Raw genomic sequence first — 22,244 nt, 5'->3', positions numbered from 1 at the left:
TGGTGTGCAGGTATGGAGAGTGAGATGGAGAAGGTGCACAATGTGTGTAAGTGATAGCTACAGCAGGTGGAATGTTGCTGTTGTGTATGCTGCGATTTGCAACAAGTGGTGGTAGTTGGGAAGTATTGACTGTGTAATGAGTTCTGTAAGTGAGACTGAAAGTGCATTATGAAGGGAGGTATGCACTGTTGTAGTGTAGTGAGATGCTATCACAATCATTCACAAGATAGATTTTTTTTCTTTGGCGATATTAACACATGGATTCCAGCACTGTTAACCCATTTATTTCTATGACAACAGCATCATCAAGGTAATTCCTATCAACGATTAACTGATAAATTATATATATATATATATATATATATATATACATCTATATATATTTGGCAATAGTGAATTGCTTTGTATATGACAAATCGATTTCTGCAAACTAATTACTATAAGATAGTCACTGTTGTGACTGATTGTACATGAACATACAGGTGATACCGAAATGGATTTTTTTTACTGAATGAATTTGAGGAAAACATGAAACAACAAATAGACTTACCAGTTAATTTCACTTTTTTTTTTTTTGAATATCTTAGAATTGACAGAAGCGTCACCGCCCATCATAAGGAAGATAACACGATCGGATCATGGGTAAGCAACTGTTGTAATCTTGGTGATAGCCTAATCACACTTGTTGTTCCTGTAAGCTCTTTTCACAAAATTGATCCAAGACGACCAACAGACCCACAAAAAATCCCCAAACCGTGCATGGTTGGAAGTTAGTCTGAGAGAAGCCAAGCATCTGAGTTTTCATATGACCACAATGTATAAAATACAGATATATATACACAGCTGTTGTTTCAGATGCACAGATTCTACAAACTATAAACTTATAACTATTATCTCCATATCAGCAGTCATATTATCAAGGGATTCATTTTGCATTCTGCCAACTTCAGTTTTAGCGTCAACATAAGAAAGAGGAAAAAATAATAAATAATAAATAATAAATAAATAAATAAATACCTGTCAATCTACGTGACTGATGAGAGAATGGACTTGAAATATTTGTTAGGTCTTTCACAGTTTCCTTCAATGAGCCAGTTTCTTCGACTTTCTGATTCCTGTAAATAAATCTTAACAACACATTGCCTTAGCATTTGCAATTTTTAATAGGCTATTCCCTGATTTCAGAACCCACGTTATCCTCATAGCGACCCGCTTCTTTAGATTTGATCTGCTGACATCTTGCCTCCTAATTCTGCTTATATTCGACCAAACTGATCATACCATAAAGAATACAGAAAGCAACAAAGAAGAATGGAACTAGCAACTAATAAAAGGATATTTTGTAGAAGCAAACTTACCTCTTAATGAGAACCAAGGTAAATACATTAGATGTATTGCATACAAAGGAATTTAGAAGACAATAAAAATAGAATAGATAAAAGGATATACTGAAGATGCTAACGTCAACCAAGGAAATGTGACATATCTCCAGCAACAAATTCATTGAATCCAGTATCCCAGATGCCGAAGAGGATACGATCCGTTGCTATGGGTATATATAAAAAAAATCGCTCAATATCAGAAACAAAATATACAGGATATGCGACAAAATCAAACTCTGTAAGGAATTTGATGTCCGAGTGAACTGGACACCCCGTTTCTCAATAAAACAAATGCACAAGCCCTCGACATTCCCCTTTTCACATTTTTTTGGTATAGAAACCCCATAAACTCAATAGCTCACTGACTGGTATGATCATCATTCACTGGATACACTATGTCCGAGTACCTATCATCTAAAGAGCTGACAACAAGGCACGTCAGATGATGAGCTATACCAAATGAATTTACAGACAAAGGGAGAAAGAAATTATAGGTCAGAAAACAAAAACATGAATCAAAGGATCATTGCTAGGAATCAAACTGTATATCGATGACAACAACTGCAAATAGTGCAGACACAACGATGAATCTAAAGAGAACGATCATAAAACATCTTTAAAACCAGAAATCAAGTATGCGAGAAATCAAAATTCAAAATAAAAGAGAAAAGGGGATCTAAATACAGGGGAATACTGAATCAACTGATGTTCAAAAATAAATAAAAAAAGAATAATAAAGAGAAAAAAAAATGTCAGAATTCGATGTTCCTGTTAATGTCGCACAAAGGTGAATTGATTTGTTATAAACAAATCCCTGTTACCATGAGTGCTTTGATGGGGCCGAACCAAGAAGTTTAAAAGAAATGAGCAGTAAAGAAGGGAAAAAAATAGAGAGAAAATAAGAGAAAACCCCAAAGAAAGATAAACAATACGATTAGATACTATTGCCGAGAAAGAGAAAAGCGACCAGAGAGGATTGCTTACCGTGCTCTGAAGGCAACCCTGAAAAATGGGGAAGAATGGATGACCGAGGAATTTGATCGATGGCGTTGTTTCAAGTCTCAAAGTCTGAAGCTAAAACTTGTAGACAAAAGATGAATCTGTATGCTTTTTACCAGGGAGCATCCGCGTATCTTGTAGTTCTGCTAAAGCTGGAGTAAGAGTGGCTCCTTCTCAGGGTAATGCTGCTGCAGGGTCGGATCTTTTACACGATGGGGGAGAAAGCTGGGAAAGTGGGGGAAACTGAACGAGAGGTAGAAGTAATGGGGCAAAAGGCCGTCAATTCAAAAGAAAGGAAGAAGATGTAGAGGTAAAAGCAAGTGGAGGGGTGAGGAATGGATCGTGAAGGAGAAGAAGGTGGAGAGGCAGAAGATGGATGTCCGAACCCTTCCCCTTCGTGCCTCTTTTAAAGAGGAAGAGGAAGCTTCGGGAGGATCCAGGTTGTTGGAAATCGATGGCAGCGGATGAGGGTGGTTCGAAGATGGAGGGCAATGGAGAGATGAAGAGGGTTTCGGCCAGGGTGAACGAAAGAATAGGGGGGAGAAGAGGCGCCTGAGCAGGAGGGGCTCGATGGGGAGAGGAAGCTTCGTGAAGGGCCCCCGAAAGAGAATGAGAGAGAGGGTCCTTGTAAACCCTAATAAACCTTCGTTAAAAATTTTTTATCAAAAAGGGCGAGTCATTTTTTTTAAAGCTTTTTCGAAAGGGTGCCCCTTTTTAAAAGTTCTTTCAAAGAGATGTTTTTTAGAAGATATTTTGAAAAAGGAACTTTTCGGAAACTATATATATATATATATATATATTTCTCGATATTTTCTATATTTTTTGTATTTTTGAGAATAAAACTCTAGAATTAGGGAAAATGGGAGATTAGAAATTAATTTTGAGAAATATTTACAAAAAGAAGAGTTTTCTGAGAATTCAGGTTTTTTTTTTTTTTTTTTCTCAAAAAGGGGTTTGGATCCGATTTGGATCAAAAGTGGGTCAGAGATAAGACTTTGATTCCGAATTCTAACTAATTCAAGGAACGAAGGGAATTTTTGGTTAAAATTTGACCTGATTACTCAGAAGACGGAGGTCAGAGGCAAAGAAGGAATTTTTGGATTTTTTTTGGAAAATTTGGGGTGTTCACACACCTCCGATATTTCCGCATCCAACTACTGCGCCGAGAAGAGAAAAATTGAAGGTTTATAAATAGAAAGGGTCTCGTCACCTATTAATATAGCAAGAGAGCTACAATGTGAGAAACAAGGCCTTCAAAGCAAACCTCAAAAAGCCCTAAAATTCTTCTTCTCCCTTTTTATGCTACTTTCTTCTTCCTCAAATTTGAAGTTCCATCTACCGCCTGTCGTCAGAGTAGTTATGTTGTGCCTGCCCAACAGTTGTATCAGAGTGAGGTTTGGAGGACGGATCTTCAGGCCCCCGTTCAATCTGCAAAAAGGAAAATGCACTACTGTGAGTTCTTTCCTTTACCTTTTGAAAAACTCATGATTTGTGAAGAGTATAAACATACCTACAGATCTGCTATAAGCCTTTATTTTGTTCTTGAGCAGAGGCTCAACAGACTAAGGCCGAATAGTTTTCATTTGTTTTGCATACATGTATATTGTCGAAAAGAAAAATTAGTACAAAACTTATTTGTTGAATGTGTCTCCTGAAAACCTCAAAGGGGTAACTAGAGGCCAGCATCTTGGTTGAAGGAACAATCCCTTTGCAACCTAAACTGTCTTTGAAAACCTAAGAAAAAGGGAAACAGAAAGACAAACCGAGAAAGAAAAAAAACCAACAAAAAGTTTTTTTCTATCGTCGGATAAAAATTGGTTGACTGTCATTTTTTTTGGCAGTGTCGAGCAAGCAGAGACAGAAGCCCTCCGGCATTTTTCTGTTGCTCCCTGTCTGAAAAAAAAACTCATTCATCACAATACAGAACCATAAAATAGAAAGTCAGAAAAGAGCAAACCCTGAGTTACCGGGAAAACCGATTTCAGGCCACTGTTGGGTCTCGAGTCTGCGCGCATGGGAGGCCTGCGTCAAGAGGAGCAAACCCAACCAAAAGCTTGGGCCATTGCCGTCGGTGAATGGCTAGAAAATTAATTTTCAGTTGTTTCTGGAAGCTCTGTCAGTGGAAAGGCCGCGAGTTTGCACACAGAGGGAGCCTGCAACGAGAGGACAAAACCCAACTAGAAAGTTGGGTTGTCACCGTCGGAGAATGACCAGAAAACACCATGGTCACCTCCAACCGCTCTGGAGCTCCGTCGAAGAGGAGAGAGAAAAACCTGAAAAAATACCCTCTTTCGAAAGGATTAGGGCTTATATAGCCCGAGGAGTAAAAAGACCCTGCTGTCCCTAAAATTTCTGCATATTTAAAAAACAGGGTTAAAAAGTTTTATTTTTTAACCCGCATACCTTTTAAAAAAAATAAAAAAAAACAATTTGCAAAACAGGTTTGTGACTAAATTTTTTGAAAAATGGTCAGAAATAACATTATTTCCTTTCTAGTACTTGAAACAATCTTAATTTTTAAATAACTTTGTTCCTTTTAATTTAAACACTCGACTTTTTCTAAATTTTCATTTAAGACTCAAAATAGGTTTATTTACAATCAGAGGCATGCTCTTAGTATAGCCTGACTTAAATTTTTTTTTCTCTTTCTTTTCGTTTCTTTGTCTCTTTGTGCTAACTTGCCATAAATAAATATATATATATATACATAATAAAATAAATATATTCTAGTATAAAATGGCAAGCCAAGTCTGTGCCTCTGAGTTAGCTAAAATCGATAAGCTAAATGGGACCAACTTTCCTGTCTGGAAAAGGTGGATCCCCTTGGCTTTAACCCTGAAAGGACTGGAATATGTCCTTAGTATGTCTATAGATAAACCGAATGATGAAGCAACTCAAGACGATATAAATAAATTCAGAAAATTTCAAAAAGATGACCTAATGACGAGAACAATCATGCTCACCTACATGGACGATGATCTGATTTGGGTATTTGAAGACTATAAGACCGCAAAGGAGATGATGAAGGCAATAGCCATAAAATATGACACCATATCTGAAGTCCTCATCCAGTTACTACTCGAACAATACAACTCATATAGAATGAAAGAGAGTGACAATGTAGTAGGCCATGTAAACAATATGTTGGTCATGGCTAAAGACCTAGCCATTGCTGAAAATATCATTCCAGACAGAATGCAGGAGTCCACCATACTAAAGAGTCTCCCACATTCATGGAAAACGATGACAACTACACTAAGGTTAAACTCAAAGAATTTAAACTTGATTGAGTTGCCCTTACAGTTAGCCATAGAACAAAAACATATGGCTAAAGAAAAGAAGTCTGAGTTGATGGTGGTTCAAGACACACTGTCCCATAGCCGAGTACCCTTTAAACATAATAACTTTAAGAAGAAGGGTAATGACAAGTTTCATAAAAGGCAAAATGCAGGTTTCAAACCTTAAGACAACAAAGGCTTGCAGGTCAAGTGTTTCAAGTGTGGCAAGATGGGGCACATACAGAAGAACTGCAGGACAAAGTTTCCCAACAATAAGAACAATTGGAACAATAGAAGATACAACAACAACTCAAATAAGAAGAATGATGGAAAGAAAGTCATTTGTGTTGTATCGGAATGTCACTTCGCGAATGAAGAGCTCTCAGGATAGTGGGTGGACTCTGGGGCTACTTGCCACATAGCTAAGTCCACCGATGGAGCTATGGATCTCAAAGATTTGGGACCAGGAGAGCACAAGGTTTACATGGGCAATAACTCTTATAGTGATGTTCTGGGAGTTGGTTCTTACAGACTGAATGTGGGAGGGACTAATGTTTTACTTAAAGATATTCTATATGTTCCTTCAATGAGAAGGAACCTTGTGTCTGTACCAGCTCTGACTGGAAAAGGTTTTAAGGTCCGGTTTGTCCCTAAAAAGGTCACAATAGAGAAACATGGTTAGATCCATGCTGGCAGGTGCACAACTATCTAAAGTTTTTTGGGGTGAAGTTATAAATAAAGCTATATATACTTTAAATAGAGTGCCCTGTAAGGCTATCCCAACAACTCCATATGAAAGATGAACTGGTATAAAACCCGATTTAAATCATCTTAGGAGATGGGGATCTTAGCTCATGTAAAAATTTTAGATCCAACTATGAATAAATTGGATAACATATCAACAAGATGCATCTTTATTGGTTATCCAAAAGGATCAAAAGGCTACGGATTGTATCACCAAAGACTAGGAATAATTGAGGGTAGAGATGTTGAGTTTTTGGAAAATCTCAACAATGAATCTAATGATCCAATTGAAGATCCATTTGATTTGCTAGATGATCCTAATGATCAAGATGAACAGTTAGGTAATGAACCAACTATGGAACAGTTAGGCAATGAACCAATTGATTTTGAACCCTCTACCTCTCAAGGACTAAGTGGTCATAAAAGGCCTAGAGTTCCTTCATCCTACTTGGATGACTACTATGTGTATTTGTGTGAGAAACTTTGCTACTCTATATACCTTGATGAGATGACCAATAATCTCTTATATGTTGATGCAATTAATTCGAAAGAGGCATCAGAATGAAAAAAGGCTATGGATGAAGAAATTGAATTCATCGAAAAGAACCAAGTCTGAAATTTAAATGATCTTCCTGAAGGAAGAAAACTGGTTTGTTGTAAATGGGTTCTTAAGAAAAAATATAAAGTTGATGGATCTATAGATAAATTTAAAGCAAGACTGGTTGCGAAAGGTTTTTCCCAAAAGAAAGGGATTGATTATACGAAAACCTATTCTCCAATTGCTAAATTTACGTCCATCAGGATAATATTATCCATAGATGCTCATTATGATCTGGACATATGGCAGATAGATGTAAAGATTGCCTTCCTAAATGGTGACTTAAAAGAAGTTATATATATGACTCAGCCAGAAGGTTATGTGACAAATAATGATAAAGTGTACAAGTTAAAAAAATCCTTGTACGGGTTGAAACAATCACCAAGACAGTGGTATTTGGCTTTTCATAAAGCTATAACAAAGATTGTATACAAACCAAATCAGTTAGACCACTGTGTATATGTGTGAAAATGTGAGAGTCTATTCTATATCCTATCATTATATATTGATGATATTTTGTTGACTGGTAATGATAATGAAAAGATAGTCAAGACAAAGAAATGATTATACACCAACTTTGAAATAAAAGATATGGGTGAAGCTTTTTATATCTTGAAAATTAAAATCACCCAAAACAAAGATTCAAGGACTCTTTGTCTAAGTCAAGAAAGGCATATTGACTATATTCTAAAAATATATAGAATGCATGACTCCAAACCTATTGGGACCCCGGTTGCAAAAGGAGTAAACTTAAGTAAAGGTGATTGCCCAGTTGAGGGCCAACAAAGTCTTGAAAGGCTGTTGGAAGCCTAATGTGTGTGATGCTATGTACAAGACCTGACATAAGCTTTGTTGTAGGTCTTGTTAGCAGATATCAAAGTAATTTAGAATGGCCTCAGTGGCAAGTTGTTAAAAGAATATTCTGATACTTAAAAGGCTCTAAAAGCTTACAACTGAGTTTTCAAGCTGACAACCTTAATTTAATCAGATACTCTAATGCTGACTTTGCAAGATGCAAAGATGACATCAAATCTACTTATGGCTATATATTTCTCTTTGGAGGAAGAGTTGTTGCTTGGTCCTGTAAGAAACATGGTTGTGTGGCTCAACATACTCAAGAGGCTGAGTATACCGAGTGTAATGCAACCACGATATTTGCAGTATGGATCAATAGGTTCATTAAAGACTTAAAGATAGATCTATTATGTGAACCTGTACAGATATATTGTGATAATCAAGTTGTCATTGCTCTAATGAAAAGTGGAGCTGATAGTTCCAGGAGCAAGCATATAATGGTAAAATACCACTACATATACGATATGATTGAAAATAATGAAATATCTGTGGACTACCTTCCTACATTGGATATGGTAGCTGATCCCTTAACTTTGGACATTTCAGAAGACTTGTTTACCAAGCATGTTGCCCGTATGGGATTAAGATATGTATGATTACGAAAGAAATTCTTAACGAAAATTCCGTAATCATCTCAAGGAAGCCCACGCTGGTGGGAGCAAACTGAGTAGTCTCATGTCCAAGTGGAAGATGTTGGTACGTGTGGCCATGAGTCTTCACGTTCTTGCTTATCCATAAGAAGGTTTGCTCATGGATAAGCAAGAGTCGACCTTTTTTTAACCTGCACAACCGTTTTTGAAATTCACTGATTTATCCTTATCAAAAACGTCAACACCTTCGATATTCCCTCAACCGACTGTTGCGCCGAGAAAAGGGAAATCGAAGGTTTATAAATAGAAAGAGTCTCGGTCCCTATCAATATAGCAAGAGAGCTACAGTGTGAGAAACAAGGCCTTCGAAGCAAACCTCGAAAAACCCTAAAATTCTTCTTCTCCCTTTTTCTTTTACTTTCTTCTTCCTCAAATATGAAGTTTCATTCACCGCATGCCGCATCGGAGTAGTTCTGTTGCGCCTTTCCAACAAATATACATGTCCTTTCCCCGTTATGGATTAGTGCCTCCTGTTATTCTTTATGTGGATGATGCAATTATGATTTCTCTAGCAAAGAGTAGTTCAATCAGGAAGTTTTGCAGGGATACCTGATGATTTTGAGAAGCACGCAGGTCTTCATGTAAGCCCCTTGAAGTCACAGGTGATGCCATTCAATATCTCTAATAACATGGCGGAAAGGTTGTGTTCAATCTTGGGTTGGGAAGTAGCAAGCTGCCCAAAAAATATCTTGGAGTCCCATTGTTTCTTGGTCCTATGAAGATGAATCACTGCTTCAAGCTGATTGACAGAATCAAAAGAAGGCTGCAAGGATGGATGGCACATCCTCTTTCATTTGTTGGACGTCTATATGCCTTATCAAATATGTTCTTGTTATCATGACCTCATATTGGCTAATGTCCTTTCGTATACCTATGCAGGCAATTAGGAAGACAGAGAGAAATATGTGTAATTTCTTGTGGAATGGGACTGGATCCACACACTTACACTTGGTGGCATGGAAGGACTCACCCCGACCTAGGTTGGAAGGAGGAGGGGTTGGGCTTAGAAATCTGAAGGATGTCAACAAGGCCAATATGGCATTCTTAGAAATCCCCCTACCTCTCATCCTTATTCACGGAGCAGTTAGTGTAGGTCACTTGTGTTGGGACGTTGCAAGTTCGAATCCCAATGGTATGGTTGCAAGTCTGCCTAGCCCCAGCTTTTTCTGGCAAAAAAAATGAATGGAAGGGGGGGGGGGGGGGGGGGGGCTTAAAGTTTTGATACATTGTGAACCTTTGTTCTTTGAGGAACTTAAAAAATCCACATGCAAATCACAATCACCTCATCCAAAGCTTAGTCATAAAATTTTGATATATTGTGAGCCATGGGTCTTTGAGGATCTTAAACAACGCACATGCACATCACAGTAATCTTCGGGTTGGGTCGCGGACACCCAAGCCTTTACGGAGCCCACCAGCTAAAGTCATAAACTATACAGGCAATTGTCCGTAAGGTTCAATCTTAGTGTTACTATGGTGTAGATTCATTCTTGGGCAGGTGTGATGATATGGATCTGGTTGAATGTCCAACATAGCTGGATGTAACTATGTCTAAAAGAACTTTCACGTGGATGTAGTGGATCTTAATCAGATAACTGGTTGGTTGTGCTTGTGGTGAATGGACACCCAAACCAAGTCGGGGTCCAGTCAACAATAGGACCTTGTTGAACCAGCTTCCCAGTACGTAGGTCCAAAGTCTGAGTAGTTGGAAATGGGTTGGGCAAATATCCATTATGGCTCTCACAGGGAAAGCTGTGGTGTCTTCCATGGCTTTCGGTTTGTATGAGGAAGACCTTTAAAATATGATAAAGTATAATTGGAGAAGAATTACATCACAACAAATGGGCATTTGGTCTAGTGGTATGATTCTCGCTTTGGGTGCGAGAGGTCCCGAGTTCGATTCTCGGAATGCCCCTTTTTTTGCCGCTTCTTTTTAATTTTCTTTTTTTGTTAATATTTTGTGACTGAAAGTGCGCTCGAGAGGCAATTTCTTTTTCATTCATTTCTGTCTTCTTTTCTAAATTTTGAGTCAAAGCTTTTGATTATTCCTCACGGTTGATGGATTGTCCAACCTCTCCAAGATTGAGTGATGATCAAAAATCTTAAAATTCAAAATAAGAAAGCCTCGTCTCTAAATGGCATTTGTGATCAATTTGTTAACTAGGGACAGGTGGCCAACTTTCAAGTATTTATTTAAATTCCAAAATTAGAGAAAAAAAAGGGTAAAAAAGGAGTGTGTGGAAAAATAAATAATTGGGGGCATTCCGAGAATTGAACTCGGGACCTCTCGCACCCTAAGCGAGAATCATACCACTAGACCAAATGCCCAATTACGCTAAGTTGAAATGAGACTATTTTACTTGTACGCTATTATATCCTTCACGTTTCCACCCTGTCTCCTCTTCAAAACCCTCTCTGTCTCCGTTTCTTTCTTCCTGTTCCCCCACATCACCATTCTGCTTCCGAATCCCTCGCCTCTTCGATCCCCCTACATCGTTCATGCGGAGTTTTTCGTGATCATCATCGTCTTCTTCTTGGGTTTTTTCTGTTCTCCCTTTCAATCCCTCCCCCTTCTGATGAAAATAGAAAAGGAAACTTCGTGTTTTCATCGGTTGGATTCCACATGGGTCGTCTAGCTAAGCCCCGAGTCGATGATCAAAGGCAACAAGATTCTACTCAGATTGTCGAATACGATTCTCAACCGTCCGGTATCGTTCTCTCTACCATCCTCTTTTTGGTCTTCGTTTTTCATTCGATTGCTTTTCGGATTTTTGAGATTCTTGGTGCGGTGAATGTAAGTTTCCGGATAATTGGTAGGGAAATTTATGCCTTACTGTCTCAACTGTGATTCCAAATTGTGCCAATCACTTGTTCCGATACTCAAATTGTTAGATTTCTTTTCTGAGTTGGGTGATTTCGACATGTACGTAGCTTTTCGGGTTCGCGCATACTTGTCGTTCGGATTCGTATGCTTGTTGCACGTTGGCATTCTTGGTACCCAAGTCATCTTCTGTTGTTAGAGTTTCCGTGGATGCTTCTTTAGTTGGTTAACATGGTGAAGCAGTGGATGTTGTTTTTTATTGCTCTAGAGATCGTTTGGATGAACCTACTTATCTGGAAAAGTGGGAAAATCTGCAAATACTTGCATTTTCCTGTGTAATGCGCCCTAAATTTCCAACATTTCTGGAAGAATGGATGCGTCCCAATGCACCTTCACATGTGCATGTACTTACTAAATTGAGAAAGGCGTCTCCTATCTTCGCCTTAGATTGTGGATGGCTGAGTGGATTGTGTTTTGCTTCTTCTCTAGTTTCTTCTCATGCTATAAATCAAAGAAGCCAGTGCCCGGGGGGATCATTTTAGGATGCAGAGTATTGTTTGCATTGCAACTTGAGCGGTTTCGGATGCCATTAGTGAGGTCTTATTTGTGTGTAATCTATGAGGCTGTGCCCTTTTCGGCCCATCTTTAAACAAGGAACGAGGATGAATTCTTGAAAGAAAACAAGAAACATCATTCCCTTGTCTCCTCCATAATTTTTCCCGGTTGATGATTCTAATGTGCTGTTTAAGTCTGAATCAGACTAATTTCTTGTCCAATGCCAATGGAAAATAGGGTATTTTAGTTCAGGATTTCAGTTGGTTTTCCAGTCCGACAATGTCTTTATGCTTCCAAGATATTCTCATTTGTGATCACATCAGTCTTGCAATGCCATAATGATTTCTGGTCATTTTTGTTTGTGATGTTCCAGTCTGCTAGTATCATCATGATTCCTGGACCATTTTATGATCACAAGACTAGCAAGTCAACCATTCAAGGATGGGGAAGAAGACTAAGAGAGAAAGTTGCGGGTATGGGGGCTTAATGTAACAGTATGGCAAGATGACCTTGCAAATGCATAGATGAAAATTGTAGGAGATTACAATGGAAGCGATTAGAAGATGCATAATTTGCAGATTAGTGGAAGCTAAAATTCCCTTTTAGCTATACCAATGTTGGTATTTTTGGCGTTCTGTGTTTTGATCTAATTGACATAGATGCCAGGTAAATGACTAGTGGGCCATTTACTTAGGTGTACATGTGTGGTGTAAGCTTAAATTTGTGCTGACAGGATAGATGTAGAATTGGAATTCCTAAAAGTTTTCCTAATTCTTTGATTTAAGTGTTAAGATTGGCTCTTTATATTATTCATCTCCCAATTCAAAACATGGTGTAATGTTTTGTAATAAACTCCATGTTCTTTTTAGTTATTTTCTGCTTGAAAATAAGCGGGGAAATGAGATGAGCTGCTGACAGCTTGGCTTCTTATAAAGAGCTCATTCGAACACATAAAAAGACTTGACAAGCCAAGCATGAACAATGAGCGTTCAGCTCGGCTCGGCTCATATAGGCTCGTTAACCAGTAATAAATATATTCACATATATTTTATATTAAAGACTGTAGGTGGTTGAAGTGTTTGGCTTGCAAGCAGTAATTTTGGAGTTCAATCCTATTACTTACAACTTTGAAACAATGTATTTATTTTGTAAACAAGACCGTTTGAGCTTGGCTCAGCAGGTTTAGAGTTCCATTTCTATTATTTTCAATTTCAAAAATGTACTTTTTAATTAACGAGCTAGCTTGAGTTTGGCTTGTTTAATTCGGCCCTGCCATGAGCTCGAGCGTGGTTTGGCTTAAGACAAGGACGAGCTGAGCTTGAGCACCTTTTGTTTGGTTTGTTTGGCTTGTTTACCAGCTCTGCATGAAACAAAATGTCTTTGGTGGTGCATGTGGATCCCAAAGTAATGTGACTATGACATAAAAGGCCTGTTGAAATTATATTCATGGATCCATATCATTAGTCTATAAGATATGCTTTAACAGTCACTATAATTGAAATATACCGTTCCTGAATATGCAAATTTGTTGTTTTCTATCATTTTTTATGGGGAAATATATATTCAATGACATCATCAAGGTGCAACTACATTCATCTCCGAAGCATAAGTTCTGGGTCTTAACCAAGGGAACTTCTGTAGAGTCCTGCACTTGCTTGTTACAAGTAATAATTAATCAGGATGGCAGTATTGTGTTCGAATTTTGTAGTTGTGTTTTTTCATAATTACTAAAATAACTATATGTGATATCTAAAAGAAATTTCATGTTAGAGATTTATTGTACAGAGCATTATGAAAGTAGTTGCATGCGGCATTTTCAAACTGAACATTTTATCTCTGCGTCTTACCAGGTGAAAATTTTGAAAATGGAAAAATAAGCAATACTGAGCTAGTTCCAAACGATAAATTCTCTGATGATGTACCTTTGTCTGGAACCAATTTAATGGATGACACCCAATTGGTGGATGAAGAAACCCAATTGGTAGACGATCCAAATTTGCATGCTTATACTAATATAGAGAGTGACACAGAGGTCAGGACTCAGTTAGTGGATGAATATGAAAAAGGAAATGGTTTAGACAGTGACACTGATGGAACAGAAATAATTGGTGCATTAAGTGATGATGATGGGCCATCTGATTGTCGGAATTTTTCTTGCCAAAACGAACGCTTTGAACCATTTCATTCTGAAAGGCATGTCACAGAGGACACAGGGGGCATGGGTTCAGTTGATTTTAATGAGAAAGTTGCAACTGCTTCTAGATGCTTGAGTGAACATGCAGAAAAGAACTTTGTCATTGACTCAGATGCTTCAACTGATGATGAGAACAATTTGGGTATGTTTTCTCTCTCTCTCTCTCTCTCTCTCTCTCTCTCTCTCTCTCTCTCTCTCTCTCTCTCTCTTATGATGATGATCATCATCATCACCTTTTTATCCTATGCCATCATTGTCATTCAACTTCCACCTGACAATTGGATTTAGAGATTTATGGAGAGAAACTAAAGAAGGAATGAACTTCTCTGTGTGTGCTTTTAAATGCCCAAATATGTTTTCATCAACATCATCCTTTTCTTCATTTTTAGAGTACTGAACTGAGATACAGGAGAATGATCGAGAGAGTTTAGTAAGTCGTAGGAGAAAGGATCCGGGCGATATTGCGATTAAAATGTCACAGCAGGAACAACAAAGATAACAACTAACAAGTATTTGGTAGTTTAACTAACATGAGCAATTTTAGCAAAAATCAAGGGGAATGGCGAGGATGTCATGCATTTGGTAGTTGACAAGTTGCAGTCTATGAATAATGTAGAAAAATGGAAATTAATTCATAAATAGAATTGCTACAGTTGCTTATGATATTTAGTGGAAGCCATAACCACATCTAAATCTGCTGGGCTGGTAAAAGACATGTATTTTTTGGTTGCTTTTATTAAATATTTCTTCTGCCAATTGTGCCTCATTGTTTTACTGATACTTTCTTCTAATAATTGGTAATTCACTTTTCCTTGGCATCTGTTGCCATGATTATGTGCCCATGGCTAGTAAGTCTCAACTATTCCTTTTCTCAATGATATAAATGACATTTTGTTGCCTTTTAAACTCAGGGTCTGGACAAGGGAACTCTCCTTCTGTTCATACTGCACCATTGCACATACCTCCAAATAAAACTGAAGCTGAGTCAGGTTCGGATCTGCTCGCCATTCAAGCTGGGTTGAAGCAGAAAAAGGTTATTATTTTTTTTTTAAATTAATAAGAGCAATTTATACCACAATAGGGGTCCTGAAATGATGGTTACATTTATGTAACATGCAGGTATGGAAAGAATGTAGAAGCGAGGAGGAAGCTAACCCTAAGGCAATAAAAAATTTCAGTGAGGATATGGGAAATCCATCATTATTGGATGAGATTGTTAAAAACAGTGAGGATGTAGACTCACCTAAAGTACATAGAGGCGAGCATTGTTCAGGGTTAAGCTACATTTGCTCACAGGAACCTGGTGAACTTGCACAAGGCAATGCACTAGGAATTGTAGATAAATTATTGGATGTTGATGATACAGAGCTCTTTTTAGACATTGGGCCTAGAAGAAGTGTTGAAGTGAAATTCGCATCTGTCACAGGAGCAAAGGGGGCTCAGAAGTTGGCTAGAAAGCTAGACCTAAAAAATCCAGTGGAGAGCATAGGTACTTTTGATTGGATTGATAACCATGAGGATGAGGGAGGGGGTGATTTCTTTACTAAAATAAGGGAAGCTTTCTTTGTCAATGGCCATGGGAGAAAATCTTTCACAGAACCTTGTAAATCAAGGAAACTTATTGCCAGAAAAGCTGAAAGCTTGGCTAAAAAATTTTTGGAGAACCAGAAAAGACTATCTCAAGACCATGAGAGTAGATTGGATTTCAGTTGCTCAGATTCGCGAATAGGATTGTTTGGTTCTGTAAACCTTCACATTGAGCAGGCAAATAAAGCTAAGGTTAAGAAAAATCTGTTCACCAATTTGAATGAGCAAGAACATGCAGGAAAATTAGAGCAGCCAACGGAGCCTGAAAAAGATAGCGGTACAACAATTGGCATTTATGATGTTGGTATTGATACACAAATGGCTGCTGAGGCTATGCAAGCTTTGGGTTGTGGGTCCCCTATTAAAGTTGATGAAGATGTTCTTCCCATAAGTCGAAAGGCTGATAATGGTTCTACTGGTTGTTCAGCAAAGAGGAAACCTAAACTGCGTGGCCTCAAGATAGGTAGGGAGCAGCAAGGTTCTGCTACAAAACACTTAAGGAGATCAAGGGATAAACTTGTGGATAAGAAATCAGGAATGAAAACATTTGCAAATGGAAGCGATAATGCTGCTGCCAGGGGAAAGAAACATCTCAGCATGAAGTCCTCTGAATTTCTAAAAAGAGGGAAGGGGAAAGATTCAGATGAGTCTTGGATAAAAAAGATTGATAATGTTTGTGGTTCATCAAAATCAGTTATGGATCTAGGTAGGTTGATTGAACCAGTGGCACTTCGTACCAGGAATTCTATGGAAAAGAACAAGTCACAGAATTTATTCAGCAACTACAAAGGTGGGATAATTGATCAAATGGGTGGAAGAACTCCGAGACGAACCAGGAGCTCTTTGATCGTTGATGCATCAAAGAGAAAAAGGCAAGTTTCTGCTTCTGCTTCGCCATCATGGTGCATGCCAAATGATTCATTCATTACCATGGACAGAGTGGAAAAAGGTACTGAAGAAGAAAAGAAACAACCTTCTTCACAAAAGAAAAGAGCAAAGATTTGCAATAACATAAGTTCTGTGTATCCTGAACGGGTAGCTATTGAACAAATGACATTCAGTATCGCAGATACTGTTAAGGCAAGAAAACGATCAGCTACTGCTAGAGTTTCATTGCCACCAAAGTTAGATCAAAAGTCATGTTTTCTGAATGGAGCAGGAGTTTTAGATGGTGACGTTGGCAAATCATCTTTGCCTTGTGATGGAGAGATTTCCATTAACAAAAGATGTTCATTTGGACATTCTCATTCACGTGCTTCTACATTCAGGAAGCCCAAGAAAGACTTGATCAGCCAAAAAGACTGCAGACTTAATACTGTACATGTGGATAAATGCCATCCAACTATTGTGGTGGATGAAAAGACACCATCTACCTTGTGGGCTTCACCCAAACCCAAATCTCCTTCTCGCTGTAGCATAAATACTGCAGAAGCATTGCAAAGGGACACTGTTCAAATGAGTTCCTTGGTTTGTGCTTCACCTATAAAAAATGTTAATGCAGTATTGCCTGCCCATTCGGTGAATGGTTCTGACAAACAATCTTGTAAGAGGATCTCCTCAATGTCCCCTCTCAGAAGGGAATTGATCAGATTGGATGCCATTGACCCAGAACTATCACCTGTTCTGAAAGATGCTGCCCGAAAAAAGAGAGACATTGCTAGCGTTTGTGTTCTCTTTAGCCACCATTTGGGTGAGGATGTCATCAAGCAGCAGAAAAAGGTCTGTTTTATTCTTTTCCTTTTTCCTTGATTGTATTTTGTGTAGGAAAAATCACCATCAGATTCGCTATTGATTTTGGACTTTATGCTGATTTTTTCTGTTGTACTTGGACATTGTTGTCTATGTGTTATACTTATTTATTTATTTACTTTGTCTTCTTGTTAGATCTTAGCTCGGTTAGGAATTTCTACTGCATCATCTTCTTTGGATGCCACACACTTTGTGACAGACAAGTTTGTGCGTACAAGGAACATGTTAGAATCAATAGCTCTCGGTAAACCTGTAGTAACACCCTCATGGCTTGAGAGCTGTGGTCAAGCTTGTTGCTTTATCGATGAGAAAAAGTATATACTACGGGATGCAAAGAAGGAACAAGAGATTGGTTTCAGCATGCCTTCTTCATTGGCTCGTGCAAAACAAAAGCCTCTCTTGCAGGTAAAAATAGGTGCAACCTAACAGTTTTAATGTATTTACTTTGTTGATTAATTTGTGTGGCCGTTATTTCAAGAGAAATTTCTCTCTCCTCTGATCTCTAGCAAGCTGATGTTGCTTATGCCATGATATATCTCGATGCAGGATTGTAGAGTATTGGTTACACAAAATGTAAAACCCAGTAAAGAATTGCTAATTGGTTTAGTTAAAGCAGCTCATGGTCTGGTAAGGTTTTATGCTGCTATTCTCTTTCTCTGCTATTTACTTGAGGACCTTCTTGGTGGTTTACTATAGTTTAAAATTTAAGTTGTGACTACACTATAACCTGAAGTTGATACACCAGACCCTCAACTTCATACATCATCTGTTAATGAGAAATGTTGTATGTGTGTGTGTGTGTGTGTGTGCATGAGAGAGAGACAGAGGACATCATTTTTGAAAAGTTTATTAGAAATGCTTTGCCCATTGTTCCCTGCTTCTGCTTTTATATATTACGAGGTTGTAGTCCTAGCCCTATCCTGAACCCCATGTAGTACATAAGAGCTGGTTTTGCTGCTCATCTTTCATTTTTGCACTAGTTCTTGTTTATGGAACTCGTTTTCGTTCAGCTTACAGCTTATATTGGAATATGTATGCTGTAGCTGAGGTGTCTTTTCATGCAACTTTGTGAATGACTAACATTGTTTTGTGTTTTGTAAAAACTCTAGCAAGAGTTTCTAATAATGCACAAGGCCTTTGTTAAACAGTATCTGCCATTTCATTTATGTGGTAAATTTATCATGTCAGGCACAACATAGAGTGCATGCTTAATGCTTATTAATTGGTTTTGTTAGAGGAAGTAGATGTTTATATGCACTAGCGTGCCTAGACTATCTCAAATATATATAATATTTGTGGGATGTCAGTGGATCTATTTTATCCAATGTCTGACAAAATTTGACTCTGTTTAGTCAGTTTTGTTAAGCCAAAACCATATCTAATTATATTCGGGTACGGATACAGTTTTGATTTTTTGCTACCGAATTTGATGTACGGATATCTGAATCTGATTACATGTAAAAAACTGAATTTGGTATGTTTTACCATCCAAGTTTGAATCCAAATCCAAATCCACTTAGCCAATATTTGATTAGTAGGATCTGGTATTGATCGCATCTGACCCGAATCCGAACAGTTTACGTCCCTTAATAATAATACATTTTTTTTTGGCGTAATAAGAATTAAGAAGCTTTTGAATAGATAGTTGCAAGATATGATTCAATGGGAAACGGACTTGCATCAAAACATTTATTGCAAACATCTTATATTATCCTTGTCTATCCTGTTGTATTACTAGGGGAGGTTGGTAGCCAGATGGCTACGAGACTACTTATAACTGGAAGGAAAGCTTCATCTATAAACTTGGGTTGCTATGACGTCCACAAAATGCAGGAGACGTCATGAAGAGCATCTCAGTGGTTGCTGATCCGTGTGATGTTCTTGATGGATTTTTGCTTTAAATAGTATTTGAAAGCATACAAAATTGTTTAAGTGCATTATGACCAAGTTCACTCCTACCATCTCAGTTGTTGATCAGAGTTTTGTAATTGTTAAATGGGTACCATGACCTATTTGTCGGAGCATCCTGTTCAGTTTTGAGATATCTTATCTTTCATCTGAAAGATGAATATAATGCAGACCTGATAGTGATCAAGTTCTTACATTCAACCCAGCTGCCTTTTCAACTGGAAATGCAGTCCATACTAAGCTTGTAAAATAACTGCAGGTGGCTGAGAGAGTTGGGAGATCTGCCACAGAGGATCTTTTAATTATTTCCTGTGAAGAAGATCGTTCAATCTGCATACCATTTCTCGAGATAGGTAAAGTTTTCAATCCAGTCCTTGGTTGCCATTGTTTGGAAAAAGACATCTGTAAACTTGTGAGCAATTTCAATTGCCGTGGCATGTGCTTCATGTTACCTGCTTGACATACAGGAGCAAAGGCTTACAGTGCAGAGCTTATATTGAACGGGATAGTCATCCAGAAGCTAGAGTTTGAGAAGTGAGAACCGTTCTTGGCAGGAAAAATTTGCAATTAGACAATCAGCTTAATCAAGCATTTTATATTGTTCTAATATTTACACTGTTTTTCTTCAGGAATCTTCTGTTTATGGATAACAAGCGAACCCGCTCCTCACGATTTCTTAGAAGTTGAACTGCAGATTCTGTGAATAGTTTTTTATTTGCATGTGTGGCATTTCAAGTCCAAGTGCAACACATGGTGTGAATTTTTCATTAGAATTGACCTGTTTCATGGTCCATGGGTTTTTGCTCAAGTAGATTCAAATTCCTAGGGCTGTGTATGTATAGCGGTTGTTCTTTGTATATTGAAGTCCTTCAATCTTATCGAAATTGTGCCAGTTCAATGTATAAAAAAGGCCTCCCTGGTATTTTTGGGTTGCAAGAATGATTTTCATATTTTCTTTTTCGCTTACGACCTGGTTGATTTTACGTATAAAGATGAAATGTACCATTTGCTGTTCATAACTAATTTCTTTTTCCTTTTTCAATTTTATTACTTGGAATAAGAGAGAAAATGGGGAAAGGAAGTGAGGATTATAGGCTTGATGAGCAGTAGTGTCTAGAGTGTACTAAACAAACTTCTGTTATGGTAATCTATATGGCAGCATAAAGTGCAGTGAGCAAAGAGTCTATCAGACCAGAATTTATGGTCACCATCCTGTATGAAGAAATTAGTGAATTTGGAGGACATAGCTTTTAATAATCAAAGCAGCACATGAGTTGGATTAACCTTAAATTGTGATAGCAGCATTAAAATTGCTGCTCACTGTACACATTGGACTCCAGTTGAATGGGTACATGAGGTTGGTTATTTGTTGTGAGTGTCAAGGGACAAGCCACTTGATGGCCTTTCTGAAGCATTGAAGAAAATTGTTTTTTTTTTCTGGAAAATTGAAGAAATTTTATTTTATTTTGCTTTTGTTTTGAATTTGAAATTCCCTTAGTTATGAACTCGGGAAATTTTGCATGAGACCATGTTGCTTTGTAAAGAAAAAAAGGAAAAAAAACAGTTGAATGAATTTATATTAATGTAAAAATCACAAAATTACGTATTTAGTTAAATGGTATATTAACTTCTTCCTCTTTAGGGATGGGAAACAATAATAAAGAGCATGTTTAAACTCTAAAATAAGCTCGGAAAGCTGAATTTCAACAATAGGTATTCAGCTTGGCTCGTATGAGCTCGTTAGGTAGTAAGAAATATATGCATGTATTTTTTGTAATCTTATTTCTTTCAGCTCTAAAACAATGTATTTCCTAGATAGACAAGCCAGCTCAAACTCTGCTTGTTTAGCTCGGGCTGATTATGAGCTGGATCTCGGCTTGGCTCGCCACAAGAATGAGCATCGTTCTGCTTGCTTGGCAGCTCTAGTCCTCTTTGCTTCTCTATGCATACTTGGACTATGATGTGTACCTTTTTTTTTGTTTTTCAACAACTGGAAATAAATGGCGTCCACAATTTTAAACATCTCATTGAGAGGTGCCATGCTCTGTGACAAATATAGCAAGATTTTTGCTTGAAAGTTTAAAATGGTAATTTCTTGCGAGATTTTCAAAGCACGACAAATATTGCAAGATTTACATTTTTAACAGATATTTATCATGAAAACCCCCGAGATTTTTATTTCTATTTTTTATATAAAAAATTTTATTTTTATTTTTATTTTTTATTCACGATAATTTGCCAAAAAATGCAAGATTTATGAAAAAATTCAAAATCTCCTCAGTTATTGACTGCCGATATATTGTCGTTTTTAACTTTTGTCACTATGGTGCCATGTTGACGGTGACACTGTCAAGTTAACACCTACCCATAGTGACAAATCTCGTGAGGTTTATGAAAATCTCAGGAAAATATCGTGTGAAAGTTAAAAATGGCAATTTCTCAAGAGTTTTTTTGTCAAAAACATAACAAGTTTTAAATGCAGTATTTATGTTTTTATCGGTTATTTATCATGAAAAACTGTGTGGTTTTTATTTTTAAATATTTTTATTTATGCTTTCTTATAAAATTCATTTTGTATATTTTAAAATTATTTTTTATTGCCTAGATTTTGCCAAAAAATATGAGATTTTCAACAACAACAAAAACTATTTCTCGCGGGTTTTTTGGTTGCAGATATTTTGCCGTTTGTAACTTTTGACACTATGCACCTACTCCAACGCTACATGTCAAACCTTCCGTCCTAATACTCTTATTATCTTTTTTGTCCAGTTTTGCTTGGTTGGCATGATATTTATGTTATCCAACTCCTTCTTTGTTCATATTAGCAAGTTGGAGCCCCAATGAGGGTTGACTTAGTGGGGGTGGGGCCTTGACTGCTGCACAAGCAGTCAAGGTTCGATTCTCATGAGCATCATCCTTCTGCG

At 37.6% G+C, this 22,244-nt stretch overlaps 1 protein-coding gene and 2 non-coding genes across 5 annotated transcripts; 2 read left to right on the top strand and 1 right to left on the bottom strand.

Annotated features, from left to right (window-relative positions):
- The first annotated feature begins 10,349 nt into the window (after window positions 1-10,349).
- TRNAP-UGG (transfer RNA proline (anticodon UGG)) lies at window positions 10,350-10,421 on the top strand. Its single transcript has one exon. It is a non-coding gene; the product is annotated as a tRNA-Pro (tRNA).
- Window positions 10,422-10,762: 341 nt separating this feature from the next.
- TRNAP-AGG (transfer RNA proline (anticodon AGG)) lies at window positions 10,763-10,834 on the bottom strand. The gene has a single exon. It is a non-coding gene; the product is annotated as a tRNA-Pro (tRNA).
- Window positions 10,835-10,931: 97 nt separating this feature from the next.
- LOC149820716 (uncharacterized) lies at window positions 10,932-20,256 on the top strand. 3 transcript variants are annotated; one of them, XM_089982635.1, is made up of 9 exons: window positions 10,932-11,214; window positions 13,733-14,218; window positions 14,988-15,109; window positions 15,196-17,382; window positions 17,548-17,817; window positions 17,959-18,039; window positions 19,580-19,673; window positions 19,788-19,854; window positions 19,950-20,256. In XM_089982635.1, the coding sequence occupies exons 1-9, from the start codon at window positions 11,130-11,132 to the stop codon at window positions 20,005-20,007; spliced, it is 3,450 nt and encodes a 1,149-aa protein (XP_089838761.1). In that variant the 5' UTR covers window positions 10,932-11,129; the 3' UTR covers window positions 20,008-20,256. The 3 variants fall into 3 exon arrangements, 1 of the variants encoding a protein (XP_089838761.1); XR_016426475.1 differs by lacking the exon at window positions 19,950-20,256 and having other exon boundaries at window positions 19,151-19,673; window positions 19,788-19,807; XR_016426476.1 differs by lacking the exons at window positions 19,788-19,854; window positions 19,950-20,256 and adding an exon at window positions 19,151-19,282 and having other exon boundaries at window positions 19,580-19,599.
- The last annotated feature ends 1,988 nt before the right edge of the window (window positions 20,257-22,244 follow it).

This window comes from Nuphar pumila, chromosome 12 (assembly GCF_984573655.1).
Source record: "Nuphar pumila chromosome 12, dmNupPumi1.hap1.1, whole genome shotgun sequence".
Taxonomy (NCBI): domain Eukaryota; kingdom Viridiplantae; phylum Streptophyta; class Magnoliopsida; order Nymphaeales; family Nymphaeaceae; genus Nuphar; species Nuphar pumila.
The sequence above is the reverse complement of the archived record's forward strand: the minus strand, read 5'-3'. Positions and strand labels throughout refer to the sequence as shown.

Excerpts from the sequence above, each read along its gene's own strand:
- LOC149820716 (XM_089982635.1), top strand. The coding sequence starts at position 11,130 with ATGGGTCGTCTAGCTAAGCCCCGAGTCGATGATCAAAGGCAACAAGAT. Across the intron at positions 15,110-15,195 it reads CTGGGTTGAAGCAGAAAAAG|GTATGGAAAGAATGTAGAAG; the intron begins GTTATTATTTTT and ends TGTAACATGCAG. Across the intron at positions 17,818-17,958 it reads AACAAAAGCCTCTCTTGCAG|GATTGTAGAGTATTGGTTAC; the intron begins GTAAAAATAGGT and ends ATCTCGATGCAG.